General features: G+C 44.6%; 1 protein-coding gene across 9 annotated transcripts in view; it reads left to right on the plus strand.

Moving 5' to 3' along the window:
- The window catches only part of LOC116773820 (trithorax group protein osa), a 62,156-nt gene extending 44,792 nt beyond the window's left edge, over positions 1–17,364 (plus strand). The window contains exons 6-19 of one of the 9 annotated variants that reach the window (XM_032666315.2): positions 5,902–6,191; positions 6,513–6,696; positions 6,955–7,112; positions 7,810–7,851; positions 8,640–8,828; positions 9,489–9,705; positions 9,889–10,002; positions 10,691–10,765; positions 11,544–11,631; positions 11,828–12,065; positions 12,502–12,582; positions 13,822–14,094; positions 14,456–14,524; positions 15,204–17,364. In XM_032666315.2, coding sequence (XP_032522206.2) covers positions 5,902–6,191; positions 6,513–6,696; positions 6,955–7,112; positions 7,810–7,851; positions 8,640–8,828; positions 9,489–9,705; positions 9,889–10,002; positions 10,691–10,765; positions 11,544–11,631; positions 11,828–12,065; positions 12,502–12,582; positions 13,822–14,094; positions 14,456–14,524; positions 15,204–17,111 — 3,926 coding nt within the window. In that variant the 3' untranslated portion in view covers positions 17,112–17,364. The remainder of the gene's footprint in view (positions 1–5,901; positions 6,192–6,512; positions 6,697–6,954; positions 7,113–7,809; positions 7,852–8,639; positions 8,829–9,488; positions 9,706–9,888; positions 10,003–10,690; positions 10,766–11,543; positions 11,632–11,827; positions 12,066–12,501; positions 12,583–13,821; positions 14,095–14,455; positions 14,525–15,203) is intronic. The other 8 variants (XM_032666316.2, XM_032666317.2, XM_032666321.2 and 5 more) reach the window with 8 other exon arrangements.
- The last annotated feature ends 73 nt before the right edge of the window (positions 17,365–17,437 follow it).

The following is a 17,437-nucleotide window of genomic DNA, read 5'->3' on the forward strand; positions in this document are numbered from 1 at the left end:
GTTAAATGAACTCATTATAATTTCAACACTCGAATTAAAATACATTAATGTGCTGATGAATGCTGAGAGTTTCAAAAAGCGATCTTGTTATAATAACGTGAACGCTTGCAGAACATTGCTTTCTCAAAACATCGACTCGAACACTGCGGACTGGCCGAGTGGCGACTGCTCCGACGAATACCGGTTATATGACCGCGATACACCTTCATACTATAACCCGCTGCTAACCGCACTCAGCACGCAGTGTATTATATACACTGCTGCTTCACAACTATGGAAGCTATGCATTCGATAAAGGAAACGAGCAATGTAATATTATGGAAGGTCTTCGTTAGTTTCTTTGGACGTCGCGGTGGTAGAGGTTTATACATGACTACATGACGTCAACCGTTTCGACTCCTCAGGCTATTCGACTCTCGATAAACACTTTGAATATATGAAGTCTCTTATTAGAAAATTATAAAGAAGCTCAGTTTAGCAATATATTTTATGAAAAGAACTCATCTTTATACGATTAAAATAATATACATATTCAGGCATTTTCGCATACAAAAAAAATGGATTGTTTATCAGTTCCATTGTACCATTTTCCAATCCCGGTACCATCGTTATTTTAACACAATGAAGCCGCAATACCGCAACCCGACGCGTTCGAAGGTGAATTGCGTATTGTTCGTAGCCCGCATGCAACGTGACTTTCGAAAATAAGTTTAAATTTTTGATGAATAAGGTTTCTTTTACACGAATTCAGTATCATGTATCGTTGGTGCGATTTTTAACATTATTGTATATGGAATAGAGCGCGTTTTCGTTTGGTGTTTGTCTTTCGTATTTTATATGGGTGCTAAAAGCATTTCGCAGTGAGTCCAACTCGCGTATCTCTGGTCGAGCAGTGGAATGTCATCAACAAAGATAAGTCCGGTTACAATCAGCCAAAATCGAAAGGCATTCGTTTCTTCAGAGCAAAATGTATGTCTCCCTTTGAAACATTAATCTTACTAATCTTATACAGTCGTAATTCTCAACTTAATAGCGATTTATAATCTATATTTTTAACTCCCAGCGGTAGAAGTGATTTTTTAAAAGTTTTTATTTTTAATATATGCCTTAATAATATATTAATTTTATTTTTTCCAGTCGAATGAATTAATTTACTATTCGGATAATTTGTATGTTAATTAATAATACAATATGAATGAGTCATTTAACAGAGATACATTGATATATTATATAATGAGAAAGACAAGTTTATGTAATTAATGTTATATTTTTAGATTTGTTTATACAAGCCATATATACAACGACTGTGACTAATAAAATACACATTTAATAGTCGTCAATAATCTTTCCACTTTGTTTTAATACTAGCATATCTTTATATTCCCATGTGATATAAAATGACCTTGTCCTAATAATAATAGTGAGTTCAATCCCTTTATCTAAAACGGGGCACCTGTGTATGTTTGTCGCCATACAAATGCCTATCGCCACGTGCTCCGCGTCCTTGGTCGAGGCCGACGAACTGCTTTAAATGACAGAATAATAATAAAAAAAGGGAAACAAAACGCTTTTTGCTGTGATATCCCGGCATTGCGTTTGTTTTGATGGCTCTCAAGTAAACGTTCCTTAGGAACTGTTTTGGAGTTTTTTTCCGCCTGTGTCGAGTTTGATGGTTATTATAAGTCGTGAGTCATGATTTTTACACGTTACAAGCAGAATGTTCTTGTAACATTTTAACTGTTAAGTACTCTGTTATTTGTATGCAATACGTTCGATCCGTTCTCTCGTTTAATGGGCCTGTTGCGACTCTGGCCGGTCGCCTAATCGTATTCAGTTATGTGCTTCCGAGAGTGATAAATGAAGTCAAGGTCACCGGAGGGTTCGACATTCCATTCACCCCGTTCCTCCCCGCCTCCCCCTCACCCCCTATTAATGGTGCGAGATATTCTTTTAACTTGTCTCGGTTTAGTCGACGGGTGAAAACATTGAATGATTGTACTACGTACCGCCCCCACAACCCCTGAAATAGATGTTACGAGTTATACGGAGACAAAACAGAGGATTGTCGTGGACGCTTTGTACTCAGGAATTGGGTCAATAGCTTGAGTAACTTTCACATGAAAAATATGTTTGAAAAAATGTATTTTATATTCATAATTTGTATAACTATTGTTATATCATAAATGACATTCAGGTGATATAAAAAATATTAGCTGTCAATTCATATGAAGGGCTAGTTGAGTCGATTCTAGTGTGGACTTGTAGATGTGTTCAGAGTTGTAACTGGGACGTTCTTGTTAGCACTCACCAGTATCAAGTATGTACACACGCATTGTCTATGGAAGGTAAACATTATGATGGGTACCGGCACCGACGTTTATCACGCGCTTGGAACGTACTTACAGTATGCATTAATTGTATGATATGATATAATATAACCTATGATATCTTATATATTAATTTTGCAATTAAACGAAACTGTCCTTTTCCGAGTTACTGTGCTTATTTATTGCGATTTATCTCGTATGTTCGTGATCACGGTTACTGTGAACTTATCGAAAACAAAGTTAAAAATTAAGAATAACAAATCACAAAAATTTATTTACATGATACACTTTCTTCCTTAATTATTATGCAAGTTTTTTTTTCTGTCTATTTAATTTCGATTCAATACCAAATACCTTGTTGCTACGTAACGAAATTAAATAATTACCTTTGAGAAAAGTCACCAGATTGGCTCTCTAAACACACGTCCGATGACTCAATGGAGAAAAAAATGTTCTTGGTTGCTATAAATTTTGCAACGAGAAACTTGTCCTGTTCAAGCAGGAAAACTAAAATTACCAAATATCTTATAAAGACATCAAAAAGGTTTTCTGTCCTCTAGAACTATTCATATTGTGCGTTATTTATATTAATGGATTAACTTTAGATCGATTTGTTATCGTATATTTAATACATTTATTTATAGCTCAATGTTGATATAATTGAAGTAAACCAGTTTGAAAATTCTGTTTCAAGTTTATTACTAAAAGTACGTTTGATTAAAATCTAGTTTATTTTAAAGGTTGCTTTATTCATCATAATTATGGCAAATATAACTTATTTATATATTTGTCGTGTGTATCGTATCTAATGAGCTTCTTGGAATGGTTACATCGGAGCAACGTCGGGCTCTTTGTACACGTGATCGTGCGTTTACTGTGATCACCTATTCATCAATCTATTATAGAAAATATGTTTTATATTATAGTGAAGCGAAATACTTTGGTTATTGGCCTTAAAAATTTATATTTTAAAGCTCTATCAGAGCTGCTTTATGAGTACATATGTGCTTAATATTGTGTCATACCAGTTCTTTATAGACAGAGTAGCTACCACTACCACTATCTTAAAATATAAATTAAGTTGTCAATAATACTTTCAAAAGTATTACATATTTAAATCAAAATATTTTTTTGTTTCAATATTCGAGGTTATATAATTATAATGAAAATGTCAGTGATAAATAACGAGACAAACCGACACACACTTTCATCTCGCGTTCTCGTAGACGCGGACACCGAAAAGTATTAGAGATCTCACTTTAAATAGTTAAAATGTTAACTTTGCTACAGTTACTTACGCAATAAGTATAGTATTATTCATAAAAGAAATATCGTTTTATATCCACAATTAATAAATAGTTGGGTGCGTCATAACCAGCGGCGCATTTATACGATCACTTGTATGGAATGTCTGACAGCACTCACTGCCCGCAACACGAAACATTTATAACATACAACCGAACACTATTTTTCAACAACACGATACGACCCAATATATATATATACATACATAAAATAGTTAATATATATTTATCTATATTTATTGAGTTTATTGCTTGCTTCTTTCAAAATAACATTTACTTGCTATGTCTCTGTCTAACAATACAAAACTCTATGGGAGTGAGATGATTAAAATGTACTATTAATTAAAAGAAAATTAAATTATTTTAATTAACTTCTTAACTCGGAGATTTGATGAAAATTTATTGCCTTTAAATTTATTCTTTAATTCGGTAAAGATATATACATTATACATATATAAATAATTCATCGTTTTATTTCTCTTATAGCGTTGTTTTTATCTTTATATGTATTTAAATTGATTTTAACGAGATCCATACCTTTTTAGGTATGTATTTAATTTTTTTAAATTTATCGATTCCTTTCTAAACTCATATTTTCCGGAGTGTCATTATTAAAATACGTCCTATATAGCACCGTGGTATCTTTGTACAAAGGTTTATTTGGTATATAATTTTGTTATTTTGATTATAATTCCTGTTCTGTGAGGTCTATATATACCAGTACATTATTAGTCTGTAGTTGTATTTAAGTTCGTGACCACGATCACGTCGCGGCCGACTGTGGAGGCGGGAAAGTAAGGTAACCTCGATGTAGCGACTGCTGCTGCCCTTGACAGAGCTGGTTGTGACTCGGACAGACACACACACATGCACACACAGTCAGATAGAACTACATACTCACGGACTTGATATACAGGGTATACGAGTGACTGCTTGTTGATTGATTATACATCGATATGAACAAATGGTAGTAAGTTTTTGCTAGCTTGATATTCGTTATTGTGAACCTTTGAATCATTTATCAGGAGAAATAAATCAAATCGTGATGCTATATATGTGTAGCTTTAAGGGATCTATGGAAATGTCTGTTGGTGGCAATTATTGTTGGGCAATCAGTTATCACATATATGAGGGAGGGGCATCTGCCTGTTGTGATTCACCGGCGCCTCACCGTCTGCCGGCCGTCTCATCATAACCAACATAATGGCCGGATAATTGCTCACCGGCGTTATTAAAGTCCTTCGCACGTGATAACGCTTTGTTTACGAGCGATAACAGTATCGGCCTACCGTCCGACAGCTGTTATTGACAGTCGATATAAAACATGACGGCTTGGAACCGACCCACATAAATGCTGCAATACCACTTTCGTCGCTGGAAATCACCGCGACGTTCATATCTCGGCCTCGGTCAATGTGTTGCGTGCGTTCTCTGTGTATAAAGTGTACTGTGTACGTATTGAATAAAGTGCAGCCTGAATTCGCATGCTGGCCGTGTATGCGGCCCACGTGCGCCAGAAAACGAAAGTGATCTGGTGCTCCCGGCACCATCGATTGATGTGAGCTCGCCTCGGCTCGGTTCGGCTTAGACTAGACCTCGTTAAATGTGTTATTCAAATTACGTTCGCAATACACTGGGACATAGCGGTTTGGGATCGATTACACCAAGCTGATACGCTCCGACCTTATCGTATGCACATTTAATTCTTGCACTTTAATTTATTTAGTATGAGCTACAGATGAATGAAATGTATTTCTTTTTCTGTTTTTTTTTTTTGTTTGCCATAGAATGGATTTTACGAGCCAATAAAAGTATCCAACAATTGTTTGTTATCTTGAACGCTATTCTGTTTAATGTGAGACGATTATCGTAACATTGGATCTTATCATTATAGCCGTGTTCTCAAACGGTCACTAATTTGTTAATGGCCTTAACTTTGAACACGTTAGGGTGTTATTAATGAAGTATTTTATTGCTTTTATATCTATAACTACACGATTCCATGTATTTCGTTATAATCAGAACTATCATGTCATTCATTACCTTCTGACGTATGTATTTGTAGCTGTCATTTAAGGCAATATTCAAAGTAATCCGACCGTACAGCGAGTTTTTAGCGATATTATAACAGATAGAAAAAATCATAAACAAATTTTAATGTTTTAAAAGGTTACTCTTTGGTCATCGTGTCATAATTATCAAAGAATTCTTCTTGTCTGTGAAAACTTAAAAATTAAAAGTATGAAGCTAAAATATATTTATGATAACAGGTACCCAGAATCTACCGATGCCACCGCGGCCGTCGTCGTCTCTATCGGACGGCAGCGGGCCGACCGTGCGAGCAGGCACCGGCGCCCCCGCTGCTGGCCCTCCGCCCTCGGGCGCTCCGCCCCCCGGGGCCATGCTGCCGCAGCCTTACCCGCACCACGGCCCGTACAAGACGGCGCCCTACCCGCCGCAGCCCTACGGCTACCCCCCGCGCAACCACCACCCCTATCCTTACGGAGGATACAGGCCGACACCTCCGCCACATCCCTCACAACATTACCCGCCACTCAAGGTAACGATTAATAAAATTATTAAAAGAATATATCATTATCATCAGTTACTCAAAGCATTATGGTTGATACAAATTACTTTGAATATTTTTCTGTAATGTTCTAAAGGCCATTTAGTAGAGAATTTCAAAGTAAACAGAGATATCGCCGGAACTAAAATATCAGATTTTTTTTTTACATATATTAATTGCGCTATACTCTAATTAGCATTTCGGTTTTTGTTTTTAAATCAAACATAATAACATTAACAAGAACAAAAACGACATATTTTTTAAATTTTCTGTATGCACATCCTTTGATATATGCGATGTGATCGTTTTCAGCAGGCGGGTCGTCACATGGGTCCGCCGGCGGGAGCTGGCGAGGCGATGCCGCCGCCAACCGCCCCCGGGGAGCCCCATGACAACGGCCCCGCGGCGCCCGCCACCGCCCTCGTCACCACCGGCCCCGACGGAGCGCCGCTGGACGAGGGCAGCCAGCAGAGCACGCTCAGCAACGCCTCAGCTGGTACATGATAATGAGAAACCTTTCGATACAAATAGTTGTAGTAACTCATGTTTAAAAACATGCTAGAAATAAAAATATATATTAATATTACTGAAGGTCACCGTATAGTTAGTAGTAAACATTTCATTTTAACATTTTCTTGATATTACTGTCTCATATCATCGAATGTAGTAGTGTAGTGTTCAGGCAAAGATCAATTAACATAATATACCTGTTGGTTTCCAATTAGTTATATAAGATACATCTGTACTATTCCAGCTTCCGGCGAGGAGACGTGCGGTACACCCAAGAGTCGAAAGGAGTACGGCGCGGGCAGTGCGGCGCCCTCGCCCTCGCCCGGCGGGGCCTCGCACTCGTCCGTACACGACGAATACGACGCCTCCGCCTCGCCATGGCCGAGACCGCCATCTAGTCCCGTGAGTCGAGAGATCTCGCACACACACACGCACACACACACAGAGACACAACCGTGATGTTAATAAATTGACGATAAAAAGATTTCGAGATTAAATTACATCCACCATAAGGAACATTTAATGTAGTACTCTGTATAAGAGGTTGTCTACAAGTGTAACAAACAACTACACACGTGCTCCAGTAGCAGCCTGCAGCGATGGAGGCAGGCTGTTACTGGGTATAGTCATATTATCCGCGAACCAGTGGTGGGGCTCACGACCGTTGATCTTTACTATGTATGACTATATATGAGTGTCGACTTTGCATCACTTAACAAATGTAGTTAGATGTATTTTTTGTAAAGTTTGGGATTTTTAATATTATTAATGAGTGTGATTTCTGTGTAAATACAAATGTTATATATTTCTATCACGTCACGACACACTGGTCCTTATGTGACTTATAAAAAGCTTTTCTATACTTTTCCCATCACCGCATATCCCGGGAGTCGATGTACGTCCAGACACTGGCCGTGTGTTGACTTCGTCAGTGACAGTAGTTCGTCCGAGCGGATCACATCCCATGCACTAATGTGTATCACATGAAAGAATATATTATAAAGCATCGGTTGTTGCGAGTGTTCGGTCCCACATATAATTTGTTCGCTAACAACCTGTGTAGGAAGGGGAAGCATTGCATTATGTCATGATTTTTCAGGTATTTAACAGTCACATAGCGCCGGAGTCCTACAGATCAAAGGTTTATATCAAAGTTAAAGCTCATTTAGCATGTGAAGTAGTGGCTCGATGCATGTTCCAGACACATGCACACTGTAGTCAGATTAATTGGAATGTTGCGCTAAACTATGACTAAATTTTCCTTGGCTTCATTAAGAGCTTCCCGAACTCGTGCTTGTTACAGATTATCGGTGTTGGTCCTTTAATATATTTTTGGTTGCAAGTGTTTCGGCCGCCGGATGTCTGCGCAGTCGAATCTTGTTACATTATTATTTTTCCTATTTTACAATCGCTTCAATATGTAGAGCATGCTGACTGGTCTAAGATTATGAATCAGTGAACCCTCGGTTCGTATATGCGCTAAATTTTTTGCTGCGATGGTGCCTGCCGCTATATTAAAATTTAAGCTGTCTTTGTATCAAATACTTATACTTAATGTTTAAGCAAGTTTCCAGCCGTTCAACAAAAATAGTTTATCAGTAATTTGCCAAAATATCAATATTTCTATTCATTCCAAGTATACCGATCCGAGTATGCTTTTTGATACGTTTGTATGTAGTAGTACTTTTAATAAACTTATTTACAAAACGATAAGGTTTTGATATTAAAATTACACGATTCTCTATTGTCCTAGCAGTGTAATTACTGTGAATGATTCAATATCTCGTAGACAGTTCACATTCTAGACGGGAGTAACCGGAAACCAAATCCTCTGGTCTCCACTGAGCTATATAGTTGTATCTTAGAAGTTGTTCGTAACCCCGGCGGGCTGTGGTGTATGATGGTGTATGATGTGTGTGTATGCGCCAGAAGTCGGACTCGCTGGGCAAGCTGTACGAGATGGACGACGCGCCGGAGAGGAGGGGCTGGGTGGAGAGACTGCTGGCCTTCATGGACGAGAGGCGCACGCCCATCGCCGCCTGCCCCACCATCAGCAAGCAGCCGCTCGACCTCTACAGGCTGTACCTGCTGGTGCGGGACCGCGGGGGATTCGTCGAGGTCACTCTCACTCTATTACATATTAATCCCTTCTTTTTAACACACGTAACCCTAAACAAAACACCCTGTATAGACTCGCTCACGGAGAATTTACTTTATCGATTCACAGAACATTATAAATCATTCTAATTTGATGTCTCCGCCCAGCTGGAGCAGTAACTTGTGTTCAGGACGAATATCCATATCTTTTGTTTTCCATACGTTCTACGTTACACATGAATGGGATGTTTAATATTAAACACTTAACGTCATTCTCTGTTAACTTCACTTCACAACATGTTGTACAAATTTTCAGTCCGCGTTCATTATGAATACACGAACCGCTTACGACACATAAAACTTGATGTTGGAATTACCGACTACACTTACATACTGGAAGTTTAGAGTATTCTCATAACATTGTTATTATATACAGCATGGTAAGGTTACATCGTAAATAACTCGGAATGTTATCTGCCGAGACGATATAACTATAGTTTGTATCTCTACAATCGTCCCTAACAGAGATCGTTATAGGTGTTATCTAATGACATGAAGTGAACTGAACGCCTCTTTGATAATGATTCATATGTAATAAAAAATAATTAGGTCCCCACGAACCTTTATTTATGACCCAATTTGTATTTATACATTTTATACCAAGCAAGATTTCTCTGACAGGTCACTAAAAATAAAACGTGGAAAGACATAGCCGGTTTACTCGGCATCGGCGCGTCGTCGTCGGCCGCTTACACCCTGAGGAAGCATTACACGAAGAACCTGTTGGCGTACGAGTGTCACTTCGACCGCGGCGGCATCGACCCCCAGCCCATCATCAGCCAGGTGGAGGCGTCCACGAAGAAGAAGAGCGGGAAGGCCAACAGCACCTCCAGCGCAGGTACGGGACGACAAGTGTGAGACTGTAGACTAACTCGGCTATGATTATGTCAATTGCTCTGTGTCACTTCTTAGTTTGTGTTATCGATCCGTGGACACTTTAATATTGTATGTGTCTATTCACGGGCAAGTCCAGGAGCATAAGAAATGTGTATATTGATCATATTTGTGTGTTCGTCCTCAGGGTCGTCAAACTCCCAGGAGCAGTTCCCGGGCGGCGCGGCGGACGGCTATCCGTCACACGGCGCGCACCCCGCACACTACGCACCCTACCCCCCGCAGCCGAGCCAACCGCAGGGTACACACACACACTCCTTACGCACCCTCCACCCCCAACACCCGCACCCCCCGCGCGTGCTGTACATACTTGAATGGAAATAGAGACTGACCTAGCATTAGACCCTAGTATCACCGACGAAGACGATCGAAGCTGTACATGAGCTGAATAGATATAGACTTAGATGGCTTCCGTGTGACCAACGTGACATCGGCTGTGCTTTTTTTTCTTATTTGTGCAGTCCGATACTATTCCTAAAGATACGAACTCGTCGGCTAACCCATATCGAAGTCAAAACCAAAGTCTCCATCTCGTGATCTGTGAGCGTCCGTCTCCTTAGGACCGCGCCCTTGATACTAAATTAACCAATATCCCGGGGGCCTTTTGTTTTGATGACGATGGCTAACAAATCTTTTGGCTTCACTTGGCTTGTCACTAACTCCTTTAATAGCACTTTAGGTCGATCCTGAGATTAAACATCGCCATGAAAAGTAGACAATGATCGTTCACTTTAAACAGCTACGATAACAGCCGTGTGTTTATGTTGACTCGTATAAACTTTTTGTGGCAAATGTTCCTACTAGGTATTTATAATAAATAAACAATTCTGTTGACTACCACCGCCCCGCGCACTTGTACATGCACATGTCGGTCTGTGTGACAGTCAGTAGAGTTGTTTATATGCACGTAACGGGTTGTGTGGTTGTAGGCGGCGGGCCGGGCGGCGACAACCTCGCCGCCTCCAACCCATTCGACGAGCCGCCGGGGCCCAGGCGACCCCCAGGTACCGCGATACGATTGCACTCCACAAACCCCCAACGATGATCCTCACAGCCTCAGCGGAGCGCCACGGGGTCGCTTGCGCATTCTACCGTGACGCTCTGGCGGCATTTTAACATTCCGTTGAGAACCTACACCCCCAACCTCCAAGCCCCCATCCTTTATCTACTAACCCCCCCACGATGTTAACTTGTACCCAACTCGATGTATTCAATCCTATACCCTGGACATTCCTAATGAAATATATCAATAAATCCTCAGAAATAAAAGCTTCCCTTAAGATTGTGGCGTTAATTCTGTGACTCAGTGGTGAAGCTTTTATTTGATATGCGAAATTTACTTACCCGTGTGTTCTCTTGTATATTTGTCTGAGTCATTACTAACGGCCGCGGGCGGTATGTGACTGTAATCTAATGTGAAATACATAAATCATAAAGTCACTAAGTAAATTTCGTATCTCCCACCATGTCACCTCCAGCTGCTTCTTATTAACGTGCATATTGTATTAACTAATCCAGCTTGTATATTTTGGTTAGCCCGCAATTTCGCTTATCAAACCTCACATTAAATTTCCCAACTACTATTATAGATGTGTATTAGTTCTTTATATAACACTGCAGTAGACATAGTGTACATTGTTTGCCCAGTTCGATAACTTCTCATGCGATGCTGGTTACTGTATGTTCCTATTATATTAATAGTATGTAGTGTATATGCATGTCTCTCACTAACAACGCCAGTTAACGTTTCATGTTCTGATCACATCTTCCGCCTGTCTTCAGGTTACCAACAAGGTTACGGGTACGAGTACGGCTCGCCCTACCCCACCAACAGGCCGGTGTATCCGCCCTACGGTCCGGAAGGAGACAGGTAAATGATAGTTCACTATACGAAGTTAGCTAGCTCATATTGCTAGCAGTGAAATGTGCGAGGATAAAAAGTTGATACAACACGTTCATTTCTAAACTAACAACCTGCCCCGGCCCATTTATATTTTCATATAATTAATGAGTTCCTTAATGTTTAAATCGCTGTCACAGTGTTCGTAACCTTGATATTATTCCAGGGGTTACGGCGGTAGCGGGGAATACCGCTACGGGTATGGCGGCTATCGTGCGGGGGCGCCCGCGGCCGGAGCTCCGCCCTCACAGCCCGCGCCCGCGCAGCCCGCACCGGCTCAGCCGGCGCAGCCCTACCCGGACTACTACCGCGCGCCTCACCCTCACGCGCACCCTCACCCGCCGCACCCGCCGCACCCCCCGCACCCTCCACACCCGCCGCACTCGCCGCAGCAGCAGCACGACGTGAGTACTACCCTAGTGTGAATCGTTATAATGATTATTATCTTTCATTAGTGTAAGTGTCCGCTGTATGGTCGTGATGTCGATTAGTTGTGCATGAAGAGCATGGGAGCGGACCAAGCTCCTCCTGTGACCGCTCAGTCTCGCGCTGTTGTATCTGAACCACTTTTCTTGATCTAATGACGATTTTCGTTGTATTACGATAAACGAATCAAAGTTCCGAGGTACATTTAAAATATATGAATATAATATCTGTGGATAACACTGTAATATTTAATCGATTGGCTTATGAGTATAATTTATTAGTAAAATGATTGTATTCAGTCTATACTAAATTGTAAGACACACACGGCACGCCGCGTCCCCGACACCGGGCCGCGTGTCGGGTCGTGTCGTGTCGTGTCGTGTGGTGTCGTACCGTCCGTGTGCCTCCTACCAGCTGTCGTCGGGCGCGGGTCTGCTGAGCTCGCAGCTCGCTCGTCAGCTCGTGGCGCCGCTGCCGTCCCCGCGGAGCGCCTACGTACGGACGTTTGTACCACGCACTCAACACCGCTTCCCATATTGGCGACCGGTCCATTGCACCGACCCTCCACACACACACACACACGAACAGTCACACACACGCGCGGGTCATGATTGGGCGCACCGAACAATCCCCCCCACCCCGCCATCCTCCCTCTAGATGCACTTAGATATTTAATTGTCACTTTTGTCTCTCACTTGTAACACTTCATAAGAAATTTATTGATCTCAGTAACTTAATTTATTTTAAACATCCGTATAGTTAACGATCCTGAACTTCGTTTTATTTCTGTGTCACACGAACACCCCACAGACATGTAACAAACTGTAAGACTAAAACATATCGAATACTATAATGATACAAATATATATCGTAGTGAGTCTGCCGGCGGTACACCCAGTTATGTCTCGTATGTTGTCCGATGTGATATTAAATACTTACACATTACGAATATTACAGTTGAGAGGGTGCGAGGGTCGACTTCATCCGTGGTTTTGGCTTCATTTAATTATGATTTTTTTACAAGTAATACCACTGGCTTAACGAAATTTCAAGCTGTCACAGTTAATTCTCTTCAGTTTTGTACTAAATTTTGGCTTGCGGTGTGATTGATTAATTGGCTTTCCGAAACATCGGTTCGTATTATTCGGAGGCGAGTCGAATATCAAAATTTAACAAATTCTATAAAACAGAACATGGAAGTTAAGGTTTAGAGTGTGTGGTGGTGGCTTCCAGTGATAGTTGTAACGTCACGATCTCATTTGCATGCATTCACAGACGTCATGAGCTTAGCTGCGAGGAGCAGCGACTACGTAGCTTTGTACATAGCGGAACAGAGAACGGATCTCAATCGTGTGACGTTGAGGTCTGGTCGGCCGGCCATCGATATAATCATCATATTAATATTAAGGAACATCCTGGGCTCACGGCTACTGTTACTTACTAACGAGGAAGCAAAAGATACTACCGCGTGACAAGTCGGAGTACGGTCTCACTACACAGTGTACCGACTTTAATTATATCTTTTGCTTTCTTTGTCATTACATCTAATAATTCTAACTGATGTGATCGCGAAGGTTCTGTTAGTGAAAGACTATGTTTACTTAACTCTAAACACACGATTGTTCTTAAAACTTGTATCCTGTTAAATGTTAAGTCGTACTAGAGGACCTTCGCTTCATCACATGTATTAACGTGAAATTCCAAAGCATAAAACGAGACTTGTACAACCGACAGGGTGGCGGAGCCAGCGCAGGTGGACCGGCCGGAGCCCCCCGGCGGCACCCGGACTTCGCCAAGCAAGAGGGGTACGCGGGTCCCGGAGGCCCGGGCGGCCCAGCGGGAGCGGCGCGGTTCGCAGGTGGCGGCTGGGCGGGCGGCTTCCCCCGTGGCGGCCCCGCGCCTGCCTGGCGCCCTCCCGCCCCCCTACCACACGCGCCTCACCACCCACACCAGCCGGCCTGGCCTCACCACCAGCCGCACCAGCCACATCAACCTTACCACCCGCCGGTGAGTACCTCCACCGGCCACATCGATACGCTCCCATTACAGATGTCTTTTAACCCTGCACGATATGAACGGCCACGAATTGAAATGCGAACCTCAGTTTGACTTACAGAATATAGAATCAGATTCTTTTCGAGATGAACGTTTCAGTCGTGCCGTTCGTTGCATTCTTGTAACAGTAACCATCGCAATCATTCCATAGCAATTAACTGTTATCACGTCGATTCACAATCAAAAATCCCTAATCCGTGAAGCAGAAACCGTACACGCCAGTCGAGTGCATGAGCTGATGTAATAATAATTTAAGTAAACGGTTGAGAGCATTGAAATGTGTCGCGGGGTAGTTAACGTGTGGGTGTTGTAGACGCCGGGCGGCGTGGCGTGGGGCGCCCCGCGACCGCCGCAGGAACTACCGCCCGCCGCGTCTTCACCCGTGAGTCACACACACACACACGTCCCACTCACCTGCACACACACACACACGTCACACACGATTAGATCATTTCACTCGTGTTGTGAGGCCTCTTAGTTCGTTACCATTTTAGAAAGTTTCGTTACACTAAAGCTACATGTCCTTTACAGATTTGGGAATTGATAGTTAAGCGTTTGTACGAAAAATTTTAACTTGAATAACTTTAATGTCTATGGAGACCTCGATAACACTCGGATACATTTGTAGAACTTCTAACTCTAAAGTCAAGAAAATACTCAAGTAAATCTTACTAAAACATCGAGATAATTATAAAAAGCTCGGAGGCTTTATAAATTAAACCTGTTAGGATTTCAATCACAGCTTTCATGATCCACAATACAGTCATTGTCGTCCCTCATCCAATACAAGCTTAGGGCGTTATTGTGTATATCATAACATGTTACAGATATTGACCATTAATGATTCATCTTCAGATCACAAAACAACCAAAACTAACATTTTTACCTTGATCAAGTCACCAATAACAAATTCAACCATCTTCAGCTTTACTTACAAGCTTTGCATGTTCTCTGTGTTAGAATGTTTACATTGGGAAGTTCAGTTGTATAATGTCAAGTGCTCGAATGTACGTCAATGAACTAGATACACGAATAACTTATGGATGTCGTCTGTGTTACAGGGTGCAGCGGGCGTAGGTCAATTAAAGAGGGAATTAACCTTCCCCGCCGAGTGTATAGAGGCGACCGTCCCCGCCGCGGAGAAGCGTCGCCGACTGACCAAGGCCGACGTGGCACCCGTCGACGCCTGGAGGATCATGATGGCGCTCAAGTCCGGTCTGCTGGCCGAGACCTGCTGGGCTCTCGACATACTCAACATACTACTCTTCGACGACAATTGCATAGGATACTTCGGCCTCCAGCACATGCCCGGCCTACTCGACCTCCTGCTCGAGCACTTCCAGAAAAGTCTCGGAGACGTGTTCGACGCTCCCGCTACCGAAAGCGAACCCTGGTACGCCCCGCCCGCCAGCCCCGAGCCCGTGACGAGAGCGCGGCGGAGGGCGGACCCGCCCGATCCCACCGACCGGCTGCGGGTGCTTTCCTGCGAAAACTACACACTACAGTCGCGGCGCCGGATGCCCGTCACGATGGTGGCGAAGGCCGACCGCGCCGACGAGGAGCTGTTTGCGCCCGAGGACCCCGAACCGGACCGCGACGTGGACGACGTGACGGAGCCCTGGCAGCTCGGCGGCGAGTCGGCTGGCGCTCACGTTATGCCCTGCTTCCGTGGAGAGTTCGTACACCTTCCGTTCGTGCGCGTGTTGCCCGGCGAGCGGCCGCCCTCGCCGCCCGCCCCCGCCCAAGCCCCGCCGCCGTCCTCTCCACGGTGTCCGCCCGCGGCTACCTCTTCACCGGAGTGTTCGCCCGCGGTCACGCCGCCACCCGCCGACGCCGACAACCTCGAAGCGGAGCCCATGGAACTGGAACCCGAGAGGCGACCGGCGCTGCAAGTAAGGGACCCCGCCGGCGTGCTTAAACGACGCCGCCTAGAGGACTACGAGGACGAGTGTTACACGCGCGACGAACCCAGCCTAAACTTAGTGAACGAATCCCGGGACGCCCTCGCGAGACGATGTATCGCGTTATCCAATATATTACGTGGACTCACGTTCGTGCCAGGAAACGAGGCGGAGTTCTCCAGGTCCGGGGCGTTCCTCGCCCTCGCCGGGAAACTGTTGCTGCTTCACCACGAGCACGCGCCCAGAGCCGCGAGAGCGAGGGCTTACGAGCGAGCGGCGAGAGACGAAGTCGACGTGGACTCTTGCTGTTCGAGTCTTCGGGGAGAAGGGGAGTGGTGGTGGGACACGCTGGCCCAGCTGCGGGAGGACGCGCTCGTCTGCTGCGCGAACATCGCGGGCAGCGTGGAGCTCGGCGGCCAGCCGGAGGCCGTGGCGCGGCCGCTGCTGGACGGCCTGCTGCACTGGAGTGTGTGTCCGGCTGCCGTGGCGGGAGACGCCCCGCCCGCCGCCGCGCCCGGCTCTCCGCTGTCTCCGCGCCGCCTCGCTCTGGAGGCGCTGTGCAAGCTGTGCGTGACGGACGCCAACGTGGACTTGGTGCTGGCGACGCCGCCGCGCGGTCGCATGGCGGCTCTGTGTGCGGGACTGGCGCGAGACCTGTGTCGGCCGGAACGGCCCGTGGTGCGAGAGTTCGCCGTCAACCTGCTGCACTACCTGGCAGGGGCCGGAGGCGCGGCGGCGCGGGAGGTTGCCATGCACGCGCCGGCCGTGGCGCAGCTGGTGGCGTTCATCGAGCGCGCGGAGCAAACCGCGCTGGGCGTCGCCAACCAGCACGGGGTGGCGGCCCTGCGAGACAACCCGGATGCGATGGGCACCTCACTAGACATGCTGCGGCGCGCCGCGGCCACGCTGCTGCGGCTGGCGGAGCACCCCGAGAACAGGCCGCTGATCCGCCGCCACGAGCGCCGCCTGCTGTCGCTTGTCATGAGCCAGATCCTCGACCAGAAGGTGGCGCACGAGCTGGCCGACGTGTTGTTCCACTGCAGCCAGGCGGCCGGCCAGGCGGACTGAGGCGGGGCGGGGGCGGGGGCGAGGCCAGACTGACTACCGCTGGGTACGTGTACATATAGCATACGGCGCGCCAGAGCCCCGCCCGCCCCGCCCGCCTCGTAGCTTGTACAATCTGATTTTTGTTATTTATGTCCACGATGATTTATTTACGGGAATGTCGATGTGCTATGATCGATGTCTATTGTTCGATTGAGAAACAGATGTATTATAACTCGTAATTTTGATTTTTATAATAAAATGGGACTTGAATCTGTTTATTGGTTTTATGATGGAGATTTTATACCGAGTACCTTAGCACCTTGTCTATAAGAGATAGTAGTGATGAG

Source organism: Danaus plexippus, chromosome 20 (assembly GCF_018135715.1).
Source record: "Danaus plexippus chromosome 20, MEX_DaPlex, whole genome shotgun sequence".
Classification (NCBI taxonomy): domain Eukaryota; kingdom Metazoa; phylum Arthropoda; class Insecta; order Lepidoptera; family Nymphalidae; genus Danaus; species Danaus plexippus.